Below are 19,859 nucleotides of genomic sequence, written 5' to 3'. Positions count from 1 at the left end.
CTAGTGTTGCACTTTAGTATGAACCAAACACTATGAGTTAGTGTCAGTAACTGGCAGGAACATGTATTGACTGAGCGGTCCTACTCCAGGGGTTACATACAACAAATGGTATGCGTTGTGGAAGCTGAAGCACATGACCTTGCATGTCGAACCTTGACTTTGTGACTCGGCGTGTCTCCGAGTTTGGGTGGTCCAAACATGGCCCCTGGTTGTGAGATTATACAACAGGTCACGCATTCTTAGATTACGAAATGAAATGCATGAGGATCGTAACTTGAAATTGATGATCAATATTATTGACAATAGTGACAACATTCAGGAATTTTCCAAAGATACACATCATCTGATTTTACTGGAAGAGAGCAAACATTTGGCACACTCGAGTTTGGATTTTGTTGCTATTAGCGTTGTTGGAAACAATCCCTCCATGCTGTGAAATACATACCTGAGATTTGAACAGTATAAGCTTTTAATATAATAGGCACACCATATCAATTGCACATGTTAGTTAAAGTCAGGTAACTGGGAAGCATTTACTGTGCATTGTATTCCCCACTTTGTTTCTTTGCCTGCACCTCCTGTCTATAGAACATAAACAATACAGCACAGAACAGGCCCTTCGGCCCACAGTGTTGTGCCGAACATTTGTCCTAGCTTAAGCACCTATCCAGTTGCCGTGTATGTGATGCATCTTGATATTTGTGGAAAAAGAAATGCAGCGGGCTGGTCCAAAACAGGCAAACTGTACATTGATGCTGAAAACAGTAAGACCCTGTGTTTGAGTTCTTGGTGGAGGCACTGGCTAATCTCTGTCTCAATTTGTTTTGTAGCGACTCCTCTCCAGTGTTTCAGCCAACGTCGCTCCGTTGTCGGAGGAGCAGTGCCTCAGTAAACCTCAGCTGTCCAAGCTCGGTGAGTAAAGCGAGGCCACCTCCGTTTGCTCATTCCTTCGCAGAGGCCACAAGCTGTGTATCATTACAGTTACCAAGTTATTTTGGAGTTAGGAATTACCCTTCCAGACAAATCAGAGTGTACCTCATTGTGGTTTTTTTCTCCATGAGCTACTCAAAGAGTAACCAGGGAATCTTCCTTTGGCTTAACTTTCCCGAATAATTCTGCTTCTGTTCCATTAGCAATAAACTTAACAGTGTGCCACTTGAGATTCACCCAGCAACAGGACCCGACCTACATTTATGTAGTACCAGAAAGGCAAGGCAATGCCACGATGTTTCGCAAAATTAACAGACAAATTTGGCTGTGAGCAAAAGAAGATGTGAGGACCTGACTGAAGGTTTAGTCAAATTCAGTTTCAATGCATGTTTTCCTCAATAAATGACAGAATTTAGATCTTCAGCCACTGAAGACAGCATGAGGTGAAGAGAGTGGGAGAAACACAGTAGGCTTGGTATGGAGGAATCTGTTTGAGGTGTAGTTCACAGACCAGATTACTTACTAGATTAGATTACTTAACAGTGTGGAAACAGGCCCTTTGGCCCAACAGGTTCACACCGACCCTCCGAAGAGCAACCCACCCAGACCCATTCCCCTACATTTACCCCTTCACCTAACACTACGGGCAATTTAGCATGGCCAATTCACCTGACCTGCACATTTTAGGACTGTGGGAGGAAACCGGAGCACCCGGAGGAAACCCACGCAGACACGGGGAGAATGTGCAAACTCCACACAGACAGTTGCCTAAGGCGGGAATTGAACCCAGGTCTCTGGCTCTGTGAGGCAGCAGTGCTAACCACTGTGCTGCCCATTGTTCTGTAAGAGGATACAGAGGCAAGGCCACAGAGAGGCTTTAATACTGGGTTCTAGGAATTTTTCTGTCCTTTGAGCTGTAGAGCAGCATGTTAACCAACTGAGTTAAACTGATGTAATATTCTGAAACTTCTGTTCTGTAAACTGAGCTGATTACTTGTTGGCACTTTGCCATACCTCTTTTTGTCCTCAGATATTTTAGAACTTTGTTTAAACTCCAACAAGCATTTGCTATCTTTTCGTACTCTGCAGCAATGACTATGCTTCGTAGGAAATTGTACCATTTTGGTTGTAAAGTGCTTTGGCACATGAGGTCACAAGGTCATAAGAGACATGACGGAAATGTAAATCTTTCTTTTTGTTCTGTCCCATCCGTGTGCTAATCCCAGTCAGACCATGCTTTCCTTGTGTCTGGTACCAAGGGATCTACAAGGATTATTGGAGCTGGTGCTGCTCTTCCCTTCTTCTCCCCACTCCATCTGTTTCAGAAACTGTCAGACCTGGCATCATTCCAGTCGAGTACCCTTGTATATAAAGACGTGGATGTCAGTGAGCCATGCCCTACTTCATACCATTAATGCTCGTAGCAGGGGTGAGGATGTTCAGCTCCTTAGGTAATAGCCAACTTTCAACAGGAGTATGACATTCTTCTGCCTTTTCCTGTACCACTGCAAAATGTTCCCCTTTTGGAAGTTGCGTCCAGGGCAGCGGGGTCAGTTCTTCTGAGTGTTTTATTAGCCAAATTGAAGTAAAAAAGACAAAATCATGGTTATGGAATTAGGTCGCTGATATCCCTAAACAGCTGAGCAGGCTTGAGTGCTGGCGCTGCACTAGACCATTCAGCCCCATGAGTCTGTTCTGCCGCTCTGGGTCATGGCTGGTCATCTACCTCAACATCAAATTCCTGTGCTATCCCCGTATCCCTTGATGTTATTAGAATCTAGAAATCTATCAGCCTCTGTCTTGAATATTCTCAATGACTGATTTTCCACAGCCCTCTGACTGTAAATGTTTCCCTAACCTCCGTTTCAAGTGACTTGTATTTTACTCTGTGCTCCCACAGCCAGACGAAATGTCCTGTCTATCCCTTTTAGGTAACCTGTAAGTTTCTGTGAGATTGCCTTTCATTCTTCTAAACTCCTGAGAATATAGGCCCAGTCTCCTCATAGGATAGTCCCATCATTCCAGAAATCGGCCTGGGGAACATCTGCTGCATTCCCTCTGTGGCAACTATGTCCTTCCTTAGGCAGGAGACCAGATTGCACTTAATACTCCAGATACAAGATTCACAGATACTGGAGTGCCTTTGTAAGGGAGCTGAAGGGAATCCTAGGAATTGAAGTCAAGGTGAATCCAGTATTTCTTCTACATGGGGTTGCCAAACTTTGCCCTCTCTTGGGGGGGAAAATGGGAAGAAGTTATGCACTGTGCGAGGAAGAACATTTTAATGATTTGGACTTAGGTCTTGTGGGATGGTGCAGGCTGGTGATGGAGCATCTCCCACAAGACTACCTTAGAAGTATGTTGCAGCACAAAACGGAGCAGTTTTGTAAGACATGGTTGCCTTTTCTAAATTATATAGATACAGACTTATCTATTATTAATCAGGGTCATGATATAGCCATGGGAGTCGGATAGGGCAGCCCGTGGGGCCCTGGGATGGGGAAGCTGGGAAAATATGGGTACAATGATTGGGGCTTCAACGGAGGTGCGGTAAATGAAATAGAATAAAGTAATGTAATTTAATTTAATTTAACTTGAATTCAACTTAATTTAACTTTTATTTAATTTGATTGTAGTTTAGTATAAGTTAAGTAGATATGTTTATTCTGGTAGAATAGTAGGTAGTTTATATTAATAGTATTGTGATATGACACTGTTGTACTACCTCTATCCATTTGTTTTTCTTTTTATATATAGTTGTTTTCATAAAAAATTTCAACAAGTTTTTAATAACTTTAAAAGCAGTTCCAATATAGTAACATCCCATAAATGCACCCTTGGCAAAAGGCAGATTCAGAAAACAGATTCTCTCACATGCAACTCCAGCAGCCAGAGTCACAGCTTTTGTAATTGATTGAGGGAAAAAATAGCTTCCACATCTTCAAGACCCCCAGCAGCGACTGCTGCTGAAAACTAAAAATCCCTGGTTCTGTGGGTGGGAGCTTGACCACACTCATTCAGCTCATTATCCCCCCCCACACTTAAGTCATTCTCAAAATTTACCTCTTTACCCAGACTTTTGCTCACTATCCATACGTGTCAGATTTTATGTACCGCACTGTTATCACTTGGGACATTAAATGCATTGTATCCAAATGAGTTGTCAGTGCTGAGGTATACCCTCCATCTGATATTTCAGGTAAAGAGCCGTCAAATCTGTTACAGAAGCATTAAACTGTACCCCCTGAACAGAAAGGTTTAAATACAGGGAATGGCTGTTAACAATCACCCACACCTTGCTGGGAACATAACTTCCAAGTTACTCACGTTACTGATGAAAGTTAGCATGTACGGCCTTATTTGGCTGGGATACTTGTAAAATACAGGCAAAAGAAGGATTTGTCCCACAGTGCCTGGAAAACCAAACCAGGAAAAGCAACATAACATAACATAACATCCATATAGAGGTCTATAAAATAATGAAGGATATAGATAAGGTGAATGGCTGGTCTCTTTTTATTTTCCTGTAGGGTGGGGGATTTCAAGACTCTGGCATATTTTTAAGGTGAGAGGCGATAGATTTTAAAAAAGACATGAGGGGAAATTATTTTTATATTGTCATTTGTATGTGGAATGAAGTGTTGGATGTGGGTACAGTTACAATGTTTAAAAGACATTTAGATAAGTTCATGAATAAGAAATGTTTGAAGGGATATGCACAGGCAGGTGAGGCTACTTTAGATTGGAATTATGATCAGCATAGACTGGCTGGACTGAAGGGTCTGTTTCCATGCTGTATGACTATGAATAGGTATGTGTTCATAGACATCACATACATAGGAAGCTAGGAAAAGAACTCACCTGATTTGTTTTGCTCTGTTCACTTGTGGCTGTTTTCTGTTCAAATCATACTTCACTTCACAATTGCATTGCAGAACAGAGATTCCACAGTTTAGCTTGTTATGTAAATTCTAACTATTCAGGTCAATTTCCAATTAGTAATACAATGTGCACTTTGAATGACGGACTTTTGGTTTTCTCCCCCTCCCTCTATCTCCAGTCGTTCCCGCTGTCACCATTCCGAACTTTCAGCAGCAGGATTGACCAGATTCGGCAGGTAAGGGTTATCTTTACATGTCTTACCTAAAGGCTAATCCTGTTAAAGTCAAGGTATTTGCTTTGCAGGCTAGGTGTCTTCGGGTCAGTTGTTTTACAATTTGGCAGTGCCATTGCCAACAGATGCGTGACACAGTGTACACAGTGTGTGTACAGTTATCAATGGACATGAACTTATTTTACCTCACCTATTAGAATTATTTTAGCGTTGTTTTTAATAATTGGTGAACTGTTATGTTATAAGAATGGAAAATCTGTGTTTCATAAATTTTATGTACATTGTCAAGATCAGAAAAGTCCTTAATTGTTCTCTCTGGCTTGAAATGATTAGCATGTGTGTGTAATTGGTTGAATGTAGCCAGCAGCAAATCACACGTGTTTTAAAGATTAGATTAGATTAGATTACACAGTGTGGAAACAGGCCCTTCGGCCCAATAAGTCCACACTGACCCGCCGGAGCGCAACCCACCCAGACCCATTACCTTACATTTACCCCTTACCTAACGCTACGGGCAATTTAGCATGGCCAATTCACCTGACCTGCACATTTTTGGACTGTGTGAGGAAACCGGAGCACCCGAAGGAAATCCATGCACACACGGGGAGAATGTGCAAACTCCACACAGTCAGTTGCCTGAGGCGGGAATTGAACCCGGGTCTCTGGCGCTGTGAGGAAGCAGTGCTAACCACTGTGCCGCTCCAAAATTTTTTTTAGTTTTCTGCTACTTTTTAAGACTAAAAATGGGATATGGGTTTTGTGGTTTAAGCAGGCATTTATTGCCCATCCCGAATTCCCGTGTGTAGATAATGTAGATATTATTTTTTATTCATTCATGGAATTAGGGTGTCAGGACAGTTAAAGTCAGTAACATTACTGTCAGTCTGGAGTCACATTCAGTTTCCTTCCCTGCAGGACATTAGTGAACCAACTTTTCCAACAATCAACAATGATCATCATTAGACTCTTAATTCCAGGTTTTTGTTGAATTCAGATTCCATCATCTGCTATGATAGGACTTGAATCTGGGTCCCCAGAATATTACCTGGGTCTCTGGATTAACCTGATGAAGGGCTTTTGCCCGAAACGATTTTCCTGCTCCTCGGATGCTGCCTGACCTGCTGTGCTTTTCCAGCACCACTCCAATCTAGTCTCTGGATTAACCATCCAGTGATAATGCAACTAGGCCATCACCTTCCCAATATGTGCTATGGCTGAGCTTTGCATTATGCGCAAGAAACTTGGCACTATTCCTTTTATCCTTTTCAATCATAATTACCCACTTCCAATTGTACATTTGTGGCTCAGTGTTATCCTGTATGTGTATTATGTTACGATCAAGATTGAAGAAGTGCATTGTTTCTGTCCGATATTTAGTCCAAACATATATATTCGAATGTTTTGTAGTTATTGATATGGCCAGTTATATAATGTATCTACATGAGGTTCAGAATGAAAAGACCCATCAATTAGGTTTCTTCAATAAACAATAAAATTATTAATTTTTTGATAATTATGAAAACAAGGCTGACTTGGCTACAAATATGGTTAATATAGTTTGAAAAAAATTTGAAGTATAAACATTATCATTCTAAATAACTTGACACACATACCAGTGAAAAAGGTAAGTATTATCAGCAGAGATTAAGTTTGGAATAAAAACACTTTGGCCAATTACTTGTACATTCTGAGAGAGTTCAACATTACAAATATAAATGTTCCAAATGGCTGTCAGTCTGGTATCCTTATGACACGTCACAAGGCACAGATGAGTGGCACGAAGACATGTAGTTGTCCCTTGGATCTCTTCTAGATGCAGTTTGTTTGGAGGGTTTTGAGGGAGACCTTCTAGAAGCTGCTTGGGAAGAATATCTATTTCACTTTTTTTGGAATCTAAAAATTTGAGAAATGGAATTTTCAGGAAGGTGCATAGATTGAGCTGGGTATTTCTCTCCTCACTGGTTATGTTCCAACTGAGCTCCAAACAATAGTAAAATATGTATAACGCCTGACATCAATAATTAGAGGCATTTGACTTCTAGTAAGCCTAAGTAAGTGGCAAAGTCATGTCACTTCCAGCATCTTTTAAAAGGAAATATCCCACAGTGACCGCCACTATTTAAAAAAACAAACCCATCCAGGTATTTCTTCAGAACTTCATTGGAAAAACCTTTCACAAAACTTCAGGCGCAAGTCTTCAAAAGATGTTAAGAACAGAAGTGCCTTGGAAAAGTGAAACATCATTTTAAATGTTTTTCATTGCCAAGTATAAAGGAAAACAAAATGTAGCTTTAAAAAGTAAAATGAAGACACACTTACCCTCTCATCCTCATTCACTCTTTGGTCCCATGTTGCTATTCGGATAATTTAAAGCACGTTAAATTCTCCACAAAACATCTGAATGTCCATTGTTTTCCTCCTCAGTGTGGACAGTGTTAGGGCTGTAATATGAAACTCCATTGAAGTAATTTAACATTGTGGTTTTTAAATTTTTCCCACAAAGGCTTATAATCAGTATATGTTTGTGTCTCCCTGTGGCTGTGATGGACATCTACTTCAAAGTATTTAAGACTCAGTAGCACCCCAAGAGTTTCTTTTCCAGTGTACAGTATACCTGTTGCTGTTACGGTAACATTTTAGAATCCATATCCTGCTGGTTTCGTATACCTACCCCATCTTCTTGTAGCAGGGCTCCATCTATCCTAGTTCACTAGCATCAATTGCTATCTTGAAGGTTTTGGTCGAAAAAAAATGAACCAACACTGGGTTCATTAACCAAAATTGCTTTAGACTTCTCAGAAGACACATGGCACTCCCTGACTTCTCAATCAGCACGTAATCAGTGGAGCAACTACAGTGCTGAAATTTGGTCAAACCTGCAATAGCAACCACACATTCTCAAAAAAACCATGATTTCTTGTTCAGTCTTGGATGTAAGGAATTCACTGAATGCTTTTACATTTGCTGCTCTTAGTGGCACTGTTCTTTGTCCTATAAGTCTAAGGTGATTTACCCATGCTTTTAACATCTCCTGACAAACTACGGACAAACAATGGACAAACCCTACGGTACCCTTCCAGGCATTGGTCACACTCCATTGGTCACACTCCAGGTGCACCCAATGCAAAGGTATGTATGTATACTGCCCACTAGTACCGGTCACTAAACACTGGGCATTCAGAGTACTTTCTAGTGGAAATGTTATGCAATTCCCTAGCAAAAGAATTTAGGTGTCTTTTGTATCCCTAAATAGAAATACAAGTTTTTCTGTATTTGTACTTGGCCTCGTTTGAGAAATAAGGAGTTACCTTTTTTTGACAAGAATTCCCTGTAACTCTCCCTTCTCTTGTTTGCCTCCCTTACACCCTACAACAGTATTTACATCTTGTCTTACAGCTACAGTCATAACTACAACTTTGTCACATTTCTTTGCACTGATCTGTGTACTCCAGTAAGTTTCATGAGTTTACCTTGAAACTACCAACAATTTGCACAAAAGTGTCCTGTCTTGTGGCAACGGAGACACATAGGCTTTTGGACATCAGTTCTACTTACCACCTTTGTGTTTGGCTTGAGGGTGAGATCCTAGGATGTTTTCCGTTGTTTTGGGAATTGAAGGTGCCTTCCTTTCATCCCGTACCTTCCTTTCATCTCACACCTTCTTTCCGTCTTGGGTTTGTGAGGGTCATGAAAAATGGGTTTGGACTTGTTGACAATCTTGTACCAACTTAATAGAGTTCTTCGAGGAAGTGACCAAGTTGATAGATGAAGGAAGGGCTGTTGATGTCATATATATGCACTTCAGTAAGGTGTTTGATAAGGTTCCCCATGGTAGACTAATAGAGAAAGTGAAGTAATATGGTGTGCAGGGTGTTTAGCTCGGTGGATAAGGAACTGGTTGAACAGCAGGACTCAGAGTAGTAGTTGAAGAGAGTTTCTCGAAATGGAGAAAGTGACCAGTGATGTTCCACAGGGGTCAGTGTTGGGGCCACTGTTGTTTTTAATATACATAAATGATCTGGAAGAGAGCATTGTTGATATGATGAGCAAGTTTGCAGATGACACGAAGATTGGTGGAGTAGCAGAAAGCATAAGGGACTGTCAGAGAACACAAGAGGATATAGATAGACTGGAGAGTTGGGCGGAAAAGGTGATGCATTTAGGCAAGACTAATTCTAGAGCGAATTATACAATGAACGGAAGAGCCTTGTGAAAAGTTGCTGGGCAGAGAGATCTGGGAGTGCAGGTCCACTGTACCCTGAAGGTTGCTGCACAGGTGGATAGAGTGGTCAAGAAGGCATATGGTATGCTTGCCTTCATTGGACGGGGTATTGAGTACAAGAGCTGGCAAGTCATGTTAACATTGTACAAGACATTCGTTCGGCTGCATTTAGAATACTGTGTACAGTTCTGTTCACCTCATTACCAAAAGGATGTGGACGCATTGGAGGGGGTGCAGGGAAGGTTTACGAGGATGTTGCCTGGTATGGATGATGCTAGCAATGAAGAAAGTTGAGTAGGTTTGGTTTATTTTCATTAGAAAAAAGGAGATTGAGGGGGGACCTGATTGAGGTTTATAAAATCATGAAGGGTACTGACAGGGTGGATAGAGACAAGTTTTTTCTCAGGGTGAAGGATTCAATAACGACAGGTCACGCTTTCAAGGTGAGAGGTGGAAAGTTTAAGGGGGGGGATACACGCGGCAAGTACTTCACACAGAGTGGTGGGCGTTTGTAACGCGTTGCCAGCAGAGGTGGTAAAGGCAGGCACGGTAGATTCATTTAAGATGCGTCTGGATAAATGCATGAGTAGATGGGGAGTAGAGCGATACAGATGGTTAGGAATTGATCGACAGGTTTAGACAGTACATTTGGATCGGCTCAGGCTTGGAGAGTCGAAGGGCCAGTTCCTGGGCTGGAAATTTGCTTTGTTTCTTTGTTCATCAGCCATCTTGGCTGTGTGTCTGATTGTGTTGAAAATGTCTGGTTTTCTGTGTAGGTTCTTAGCATTTGTTAGTGGGTTCTTACAATTAACTCCAAGCTGCTTCTGGTGGTTCCAGTATTTCTGTCTGCAAGCCTCAGGGACCAACTCATATGCATCAAGAAAAGCCTTTTTTGCCATCTCATAATCTGTAGAAACCTCCTCAGAAAATTAACAATAATAACTTAATAAACTGTCTCTGCCAGCCTTCATGAACAGTCTCTAGTTTTCTTTTGGCCTTCTCCTCTACCTCATCAGAAGGTGCAGAGGACTCATGGAGATTATTTTGCTTTTACTTCCAGCTTTTAAACCAATGTGCACGTTCTTGCTCCCTTGCTGTTCTGTCTCTTGTTCTCTTTCTCTTTATAATTTTAGTTCCAGCTTCTTAAATGATCAAAGTTTTCTTTCAATTCAATTTCCTATTCAGGTTTCATATTTGCTTATTTATTTCCTACTTAAAGCTGCCTCATCTGTAATTAATTCCAGCTAATTAAGTTAAACTACCAAGTGGAATGCTTTCTCTTTCTTCCGCTTTGAAATGCTGTTTAAACATTGCATTTGTTCTCCTGTCTTAGCCCTACTTTTAATTCTAATTCCTTTTCTGCCAATGAAATTAGCCAAGCCTTGCTTAATTTTCCTGATTCTCTGAAGGATGAATTTTTGCTTCTCCAGAAAATGTCTTGACAACTGACATAGCCAGTTTGGGCCAGCGCTTATTGCCCATCTGTAATTAGTCTTGAGATGGTGTTGGTGTGCAGGGTTTTTGAACAGCTGCAGTTAGCAGTGTGTGTAGAAACACCCACCCAGCTGTAAAGGTGAGAGTTCCAGGATTTTGTGAAGGAACGGCCATATACTTCTGAATTAGGATGATGAATGGCTTGGAGAAGAACTTGGATGTGTTGGTGGTATATACCTGCTGTCCATTTCCTCCAGGTGGTATTAGCCATTGGTTTGGAAGGTGCTGTTTAATGAGCTTTGATAAGTTTCTGCAGTTCATCTTGTAAATGATATGCACTGCTGCTACTGTGTGAATGTGGTGCCAGTCAAGCAGTCTGCTTTGTCCCGGATGGTGTCGAGCTTCTTGAGTATTGTTGGAGCTGCATCATCCAGGCAAGTGAGGAGTATTCCCTCATACTCCTGATTTGTGCCTTGCAGTTGGCCGGCATGCATTGTGGAGTCAGGAAATGAGTAACTTGTCGTAGGACTCCTAGTCTCTGACCTGCTGTTGTAACCACAGTATTTATGTGGCTATCTAATTCAGTTTCTGGTCAATGGTGATTCCCCCCCACCCAAAACACAGGATATTGATTATGTGTGGGACTTAGTGACATTAAAGAATTTCAAGGGACATTGGTTAGATTCTGTCTTGTTGGAAATAGCCATTGATTGCCACTTATCGACGCAGGTCCTGTCACATTTGGGCATTTACTGCTTCAGTATCTGAACACTGTGCAATCATCAATGATCATCCCATTTCAGGCCTGAGGATGCAGAGAAGGTATTTGGTGAAGCAGCTGAAGATAGTTAAGGCAAGGGCATTATCCTGAGGAACTTTGAGAGTGCTTGTGGTGTGATGGTAGTGTCCCCACCTCAGGGCCAGGAGTCTTAAATTCATGTCCTTACTTCACTGAGCAGGTTGATTAGCAAATATCTACCAATGAAGAACTTCTGTAGAGATGTAGTGAAACTGAAATGATTGACCTCCAACGATGATGACCATCTTCTTTTGTGCCAGGTATGATTGCAGCCAGTGTGGAATTTTTCTCCTGATTCCCATTGACTCTAGTTTTGCAAGTGTTCCTTGATGTCACACTTAGTCAGTTGTAAACTTGTTATTAAGGGCAGTCACTTTTACCTTGCCTCTGGAGTACGGCTCTTTTGTCCATGTTTGGTCCAAGGCCATAATGAGGTTAGTAGCTGAGTGGTTTTGGCAGAATACGAATTGAACAGATTATTGTCTTTGCAAGTGCTGTTTGAAAGTGCTGTTGATCACTCCTTCCATCAGTTTACTGGTAGTTGAGAGTAGACTGATGGGGCTGGATTTCTCCTGCATTTTGTGTACAGCATATACCTGGGCAACTTCACACATGCCTGAGTGGATGCCTGTATTTTAGTTCTATGGGGTTAGGGGTGGAACCATAAGTCTTCAGTGCTGTTGCCAGAAAACTGTCACCGATAGCCCCTTCAGAATCCAGTATCTCCGGCTGTATCTTGCTATCACATGGAATGAACTGAATTGGCTGAGGATTGCATCTGTGGTGCAGTGGATCTCCAGAGGACACCATGATGGACAGAGCAATGCAGGGGGAGCCCCTCATATTGGACTTGTTTGTGCTACTGCTCGTGTTAAGTATATGATAAAGCTGCAACATGAATATTTGTTACTGGTCGTAAATTGAAACTGATAATGTCCAACATGGTAAGTAGACTTTCTGCAGCTCAATACTGATAAAATTATACAATAGCTTATAAATATAGGTGCAGGATTAGGGGCCATTATGCCGTAAGATCCTTTTACATTCAGTCAGATGTATCACAATTCCACCTCCTTGTGCTATCTCCCATCATGTTCTTTCCTTACTGGAAACCCAACAACTGAGCATCCATAATTCTTTGACATAGAGAATTTCAAAGATTCACAACCCCCAACTGGGAAAAAAAAAAGTCTCATCTCCTGGTCCTCGTTGGGTAGCCCCATAATCTGACATTAACCCTTCTTCAGTCAGCATCTCTCAGCATCTACTGTCGAGCCACTTAAGAGTTTAATGTATTCTTCTAAACTACAGAAAATATGGACCCAGGCTATTCGATCTCTCGCTCACTCTTGCTCTCGCTCTCTCTCACACCCATCTGATCTCACAAAGTTATGTTGCCTTGTGGCGTATAGAAGTAGGGAATATTGCTACAATTGCATGTGGTAATGGGTCCACACATACATTAGTGTGCCCAGTTTTACTCATCTTTGTTACTTCATGGAAGATTCACTCAGCTGATGCCTGGGATGAAGGGATCATCTTATCAGGAAAGTTAGAGCAAGTTGGGTCCATACTTGCTGGAGTTTAAAAGGATGGGAGGTGTTCTTATTGAAACATACAAGATGTCGTCAGGGTGGATGCTGAGAGGATGTTTCCCGTCATGGGTAGAATAAAGATTGTTCTTTTTAGGATGGAATTGAAGAATTTCTTCACCCAGGGGGTCATGTTAGTGTTTGCACTTTACTCCCTTGGTGAGCAGTGATGATTGGGCCATTATATTAGGTAGGTTTTCGATTGACTAAAGAGTCATGGACTTTGGGTCAGACTGGCAAATGGAATTAAAGCAACATTAGATCAGGCATGATCTTTATGAAGGCGGAGCAGTTTTGAGGGGCTGAATTTTCCATTCCAATTCATATAACTTCATATTAAGACTTCTCTTTCTGCATTAGGCTGGTACAATTAAGTATATGAAAGACTCTTCTAGAAAGCCATAGCAAAGCTTAATCACGCCAGTCAGTGGGAACTTCATTGGTACTTTTTTGACCTCTTGAATAATTCCACTCTTTCTTAGTAATTGGCCTAATGCAGAATTCAGGAGAAAGTGAGGACTGCAGATGCTGGAGATCAGCACAGCAAGTCAGGCAGCATCCGAGGAGCAGGAGAATTTACATTTTGGGCTAAAGCCCTTCAGCAGAAATGTATAGGAGGGCGGGGAGAACTGGGGGGATAAATAGGGTGGGGCTGGGGGTTGGGGGAAGGTAGCTGGGAAGGCGATCGATAGATGTAAGTTGGGCCTGATGGTGATAGATCGGAGGGGAAGATGGAGTGGACAGGTGGGAAGGAAGGTGGACAGATAGGACAGTGTTGAGGTTGGGGGAGGTGGGGGAGAAAGGGGAAACTGGTGAAGTTGACGTTGATGCTGTGTGGTTGCAGGGTCTGAAGGCGGTAGACGAGGCATTCTTCCTCCAGGTGTCGGGTGGCTTGGATTTGGCAGTGGAAGAGGCCCAGGACTTGTGTGTCCTTGGTGGAGTGGAAGGGTTAGTTGATAACTAAATAAATAAGATCTCTTGACTCTCAACATTAATATTCTGCAAAAGTGAAATGAGACAAAGACTTCTTTCGAATCAACTCTGTTAATCATTTGAGAAGATTCCTCATTTTAATTATTGGTTGGCCATAGGGTGATGGGGTTGTTTGGTGTGTGTCCCAGAGGTGTTCCCTGAAACGTTCCACAAGTTAGCATCCTGTCTCCCCAGTGTAGAGGAGATCACATCGAGAGCAATGGACACAGTAGGTGGTGTATTTGGATTTGCAGGAAGATCCGTTTTCCTGTCTCCCCAGTGTAGGGGAGACCACATTGAGAATTCACCCGAGATGGCATGATGGTCCATATGATTAGTTCAGCACATTGGAGTGGCAGCATTCACTCAAACAGGAAGGGTGTGACCAAGCATAATGTTGGGCAGTGCAGTTCAGGTGCAAGATCATTAGCAGTTGTTGGCTCAACCTAATTGTGGAAGAGTGGCTGAGATCATTGCTGAATCCTGAGCACAGATGTAAAAGGCAATTGCTTGTTTTACGTTTCAGGAGGAGAGCATGGATGTGATGAATCGGGAGGCTGCACATGAAAGGTGAGTTTGAGATTTCAGACTTCCCCTCTCAGCCTGCTTTGTTCAAATCCATGATTTCTGAGGAGCCTTTGATTTGATTTATTATTGTCACGTATCTAGGTACTGTGCAAAGTTTTGTTTGTGTGCAGTACAGGTGGATCTTACCATACAAAGTGCAGAGGGTCATAGAACAATGTTACCGCTGCCAAGAGAAGTCACACACAGCGATATCAGCATGAAGTTTAAAATTTGAGAGGTCCATTCACAAGCCTAATAACAGCAGGGGGAAAAGCTGTTCTTGAATCTATTCATATGTGTATCCAAACTTCTTTATCTTCTGTCTGGCAGAATAGAATATAGCAGGGCGGGGAGGGGTCTTTAATTATTTTGGTTGCTTTCCTGAGGTAGCAAGGAGAGATGGAGTCCAATGGATGAAAGGCTGGTTTACGTAATGGACTGGGCTATGTTCAAAACTCTCTCTGGCTTCTTGCTGTCTTGGAAAGAGCAGTTACCAAGTCAAGCTGTGATGCATCCAGATAGAATGCTTTTGTTAGTATCTCAATAGATTTGTGTTCACCTTGTCTCTCTTCTCTCTCTCTCTCTCTCTCTCTCTCTCTCTCTCTCTCTCTCTTTTCTTTCTTTCTTCCTACCCTCCACCCCAAACTAAATCTCCTTCACACTCCTCAACATATGTTAGGTCAGGCTGCTCAGGGTGTGGATGATATCGACGTAGGCTGTCCAGCCCATCATGCATCAGCTCTGTGCTGCCCTACAATACAAGTGTTTCTTCAGTTCCCCTCTGGAAGTTACCATTGGATCTGCTTCTGTCTTCTTTCAGGCAGTGCATTCCAGGTCACCACAACTCGTTGTTTAAAATCAATCATGAGTTGACTTCCTTACACAGCCATTCTTCAGATGATGAAGGTATTTAAGAGAGTGTTAGATCATTATCAAAAAAGGAACACGAGAAATAGAAGCAGGAATAGACCTACTCTACCATTTTATTGCAAACGTGGCTGATTTTCAGCTTTAATTCCACTTTAACCACATGCTCACCATGTCCCTTGATTACCTGAGAGACCAGAAATCTGATTATTGAGTGTATTCAATAATAGAGTATCCGCGGGGGATACATTGCAAGACCTACTGCAGAAACCTGAAACCGCAGATAGGAGTGAACCCATCCATTTCATTGCGAAACATACCTTCCCGGCAGACCCCGGTCCCTGGTTCCGCAAGCTTCCCTGTAATATGTTCGGACTGCAGTAAACCGCGGAAAACAATTCCGCAGATACGGGGTTTGCCCTGTAAAATATAATTACACTTCCCTTTGGGGTAGACAATTCCAAAGATTCACAGCCTTTGAAGTGAAAAAGTTTCTCATCATCGCAGTTCTAAATCATTGGTCCTTTATCCTGAGAATGTGTCCCCATGTTCTGGACACCCCAACTGGTGGGAACAAACTCTCCGGTTTGCCTTATTCAGCCGTTCAGAATACTGTAGGTTTCAGTAACATAACCGATGAGGATGAATGTGGTCAGCCAAGTGGCGAAGTAAAGGAAGTGGCACTAGATGGTTCACTTGTTCAGAGGACCAGCACTGACTGGAGGAGCAGCAATGGCGTCCTTGAATGTTTCACCTATTCTGTGATTCTTTAGTTATGTTTGCCAGACTGCTTTTGTCTTTCAGTTTCACTAACCTCTGCTGTCCTAGCTCGCTTTGACCCGGGACTGAACTGGGCTGCATGTGGTATGTGTAGTCGAAGCAGCTCGATTACTGAATAGGGCGCACTGCCTGTATTTGCCTCCCTACTTGGTGTGGAGAGCATGGCAGTGTGTGGGGGCATGTATGTATGCTACAGATGGGTCAGATTTCTTTCCTGATGGTGCTGGCATCTCCAAAGACTTTGCACCTGTTAGCTACACCAAAACCGTGCTCACACCTCACTCCCTCCACCACCTGCTCCTGTGTGAACTGCTACTTAAATTGTGACCTTTCGCTCTCAGCTCGCAAGTGCACACTCCCGTTGTTTACTTCAAATTGGAGGGAATCCAGCAGATAGACACACAAGGCAAGCAGTGTGCGTACTGTGCGAGAGCTGATGGTTAGAATCACAACATTGAGAGAAGCAGAGTAACAGCAAACATGAAAGTCCCAATTCCAGTTGGAAATGGTTGAGTGTGAATGTGGGTAGATGAAAGTCTTTGAATGTTGATGTTCACTGTGTCTGAGTTTCTGATTGGAATATTTTGTGGGGAGATGATTGCAGTATTTGATTGTCTTATTGCATGGTAATATGTTGTGTTGAATCATTGCAAATAGTGTATTTCCTGTGTACAAATTGCTGTTTCTTGGTATCTTCTGTTTTTACTCGATGGTCTGATCATGCTGTGTGAACCTTGATAAGATATGGGAGCATGGAATTTATTCTGCTAGTGTGGATGGGATTTATATGTTTGAAACAGGAAAAAAAAAACACATTGTGTTTATTCTTGAACCCACTTGAAGACATCTGTTTGTTTCTGTCGTGAGCTCTGGACTGATTGCACCACCAACATGGCTTGTTGTTCAGTGGTGCATTTACTCATCCAAACGTGTTATGGACTTGTCTGTTTTGGTCTCTATTAAGAAGTTGAATTGCTCTTTAACATTTTGCAACTGGTGGTCGGGACAGAGAAAGGGTAAACAAGGTATTTTAAGAAGACAGCTGCTTTAAGTTTAGCCCGGGATCCCACGGATGGTTCTGTTTGAGTGGTGTGTGTCTGAAAATGTCCAAATTGGAGAGTAATCCACTCTAGTTAACATGATGAAGTGGTTAGATTGTTGAGGTTTTCAATTTAACAAGTGAAGGTCAAATAAGTAATATTCCACTCGGGGAAGGACTAAGAATGATAGTGCATAGATTAAAAGTAATTTGTAGAAGCAATGTGAAGAAATGTTTTTACACATAGTGGTTATGGTCTGGAATGCACTGTTCAAGTCTGGTGGAGGCAGGTTCTACTGAAGTATTCAGAAGGAAATTTCATTGTCATTTGAAAAAGAAGAAAGTGCAAGGTTACAGGGATAAAGAATGAGGGTGATGTTGTTTGGCGAGCTCTCATGGACATAATAGATTGAATAGTCTCTTTCTGTACCCTAACAATGTGATTCTGTGATCACCTCATTGTAATCCCACTTGTACTATCTGTTTTTTGATTTATTTTAAACTGTCCCACCCTTGTGAAATCTCTTTAAATTCCCTGTGAGTACATGTTCAGGAGCACGTTCACACTACCCCTGATCAGCCTTGATTGGATAGTGTCTGTGAATTATGCTTGGTATTGGAAAGGAAACATGCATCAGTCCCCTCCAAATCCTGCTGCATCAAGCGAGTGTTAGGGAGTGGAAAATTAACTAGGTTTTTCTAGTCTATCTTAGAGTGAAACTGATGTTTATGTTGGGCTGGGAGGCATCAACATATCTGCAATCTAATTTGTGTTTCTTTTTCTGCTCTATCTCTGTTAAGAGGGATCCACACAGCCATGCAAATGAGCTGCTCACGGGAGGATGGTTTTGCGCTGGTGAGTACTTTACATATTGCCATTGCCATGGAGTTTTATGGCACTTGGGCCCATCATGTCTGTGGCAGTCATCAAGCACCTATCTGCTGTAATCTCATTTTCCAGCACTTGGCCTATAGCCTTACATGCTATGACATTACATGTGTTCATTTAAATACTATTAAAATGTTGTGAGGATTCCTGTCTGTACAAATTCGACTAAGATTTTAAATTTAAATTTTTACTAAATGGGCAAGTGACTAGGTTTGTAGATGAGAGTATGTAGTTTACATGGACTTGACAGGCTTTTGACCAGGAGACATGAGAGACTAATCAGAAAGGTAAAAGCCTGTGGGATCCACGATAATATGGCAAATTGGATCCAAAATTGTTCTAGAAATGTTCCTCAGATACACGTTTCCCCGGATGAAAACATTTTTCCTCAAATCCCCTCTAAATCTCCTGTCCCCAACCTTAAATCATGTACTTCCCTGGTTATGGATCCTTCTACTAGGGGGAAAGATTTCCAAATGTGCGTTTCATAATTTTATATACCTTACTCAGGTCCCCTATCATCCTTGTCTGCTTGAAGGAAAACAACATCAGCCTATTGAACATCCCTTTTTGTAGCTAAATCACTACTGCTTGGGCAATATCTTAGTAAATCTCTTCTGCATGCAGTCTGGTGCGATCACATCCTTCCTCTCGTATGGTGACCAGAACCGCACATAGTACACCAGCTGTGGCCTAACTAATGTCTCGTACAGCTCCATGACCTTCCTGTTCTGTAATCATTACCTCAACTAATAAAGGCAAGTATCCCATAAGCCACCATCTTATCTACCTGTCCTGCTGCCTTCATAACATCGACACCAAGGTCCCTTTGATCGTCTGTACTTCTCGGGGTCCTGTCATACATTATGGATAGCCTTGTCTTGTTAGTCCTCCCAAAATAGATTGCTTAATGCTTTTTCTCACGACTTAATACCACTTGCTATCATTCTGCTCATTTGAGCAGCTTGTCTGCACCATCCAATACTATAAAGTTTTTGTGCTCACCGTTTATTACCTCACTATTTTTCATATTATCTGCAGACTTAATGATCACGCCTTCTGTATTTTCATTCAACTTGTTAACATATAGTAGAAACAAGAAGGGACCCTGCACCAAACCCTGCAATATGCCACTGGACACTGACTTCCAATCACTAAACCAACCTTCGGCCACCACCCTCTGCTTCCTGCTATAAAGCCAATTTTGGATTGACTTGGCCAAACTGCCCTGGATGCCACAGGCTCTTAACCAGTCTCTCGTAAAACATTTCAAAGCCCTGAACTATGAAGGCCATGTGAACTACATCAATTGCACTACCTTCATCTACACACCTAATCACTTCTTCAAAACTATGATATGATTTCCTCTTACAAAGCCATGGTATGAATCCTTGCCTTTGCAAGCAGAGATTTTGTCATTCAAATCTTTCTCCAGTAGCTTCCCTACCTCTGATGTAGTTTCCTGGTTTATTCCTACCACTCTTCTTTGGTGTGGCACGGTGGCTCAATAGTTAGCACTGCTGGCTCACAGCGCCAGGGACCCGGGTTCAATTCCAGCCTTAGGCGACTGTGTGTGGAGTTTGCATATTCTCCCTTCATCTGTGTGGTTTTAGAATTAGATTCCCTACAGTGTGGAAACAGGCCTTCAGCTCAA

The 19,859-nt window shown here is 42.1% G+C and overlaps 1 protein-coding gene across 3 annotated transcripts in view; it reads left to right on the top strand.

Moving 5' to 3' along the window:
- The window catches only part of LOC122544304 (P2R1A-PPP2R2A-interacting phosphatase regulator 1-like), a 60,106-nt gene that overhangs the window by 28,060 nt on the left and 12,187 nt on the right, over window positions 1-19,859 (top strand). For all 3 annotated transcript variants that reach the window (XM_087982964.1, XM_087982961.1, XM_043683445.2), the window contains exons 2-5: window positions 831-912; window positions 4,991-5,047; window positions 14,590-14,633; window positions 18,118-18,172. In XM_087982964.1, coding sequence (XP_087839090.1) covers window positions 831-912; window positions 4,991-5,047; window positions 14,590-14,633; window positions 18,118-18,172 — 238 coding nt within the window. The remainder of the gene's footprint in view (window positions 1-830; window positions 913-4,990; window positions 5,048-14,589; window positions 14,634-18,117; window positions 18,173-19,859) is intronic.

Source organism: Chiloscyllium plagiosum, unplaced genomic scaffold (genome assembly GCF_037043375.1).
Source record: "Chiloscyllium plagiosum isolate Xiang-an unplaced genomic scaffold, Cpla_swu_hap1 HiC_scaffold_44, whole genome shotgun sequence".
NCBI classification, from domain to species: Eukaryota; Metazoa; Chordata; class Chondrichthyes; order Orectolobiformes; family Hemiscylliidae; genus Chiloscyllium; species Chiloscyllium plagiosum.
The sequence above is the reverse complement of the archived record's forward strand: the minus strand, read 5'-3'. Positions and strand labels throughout refer to the sequence as shown.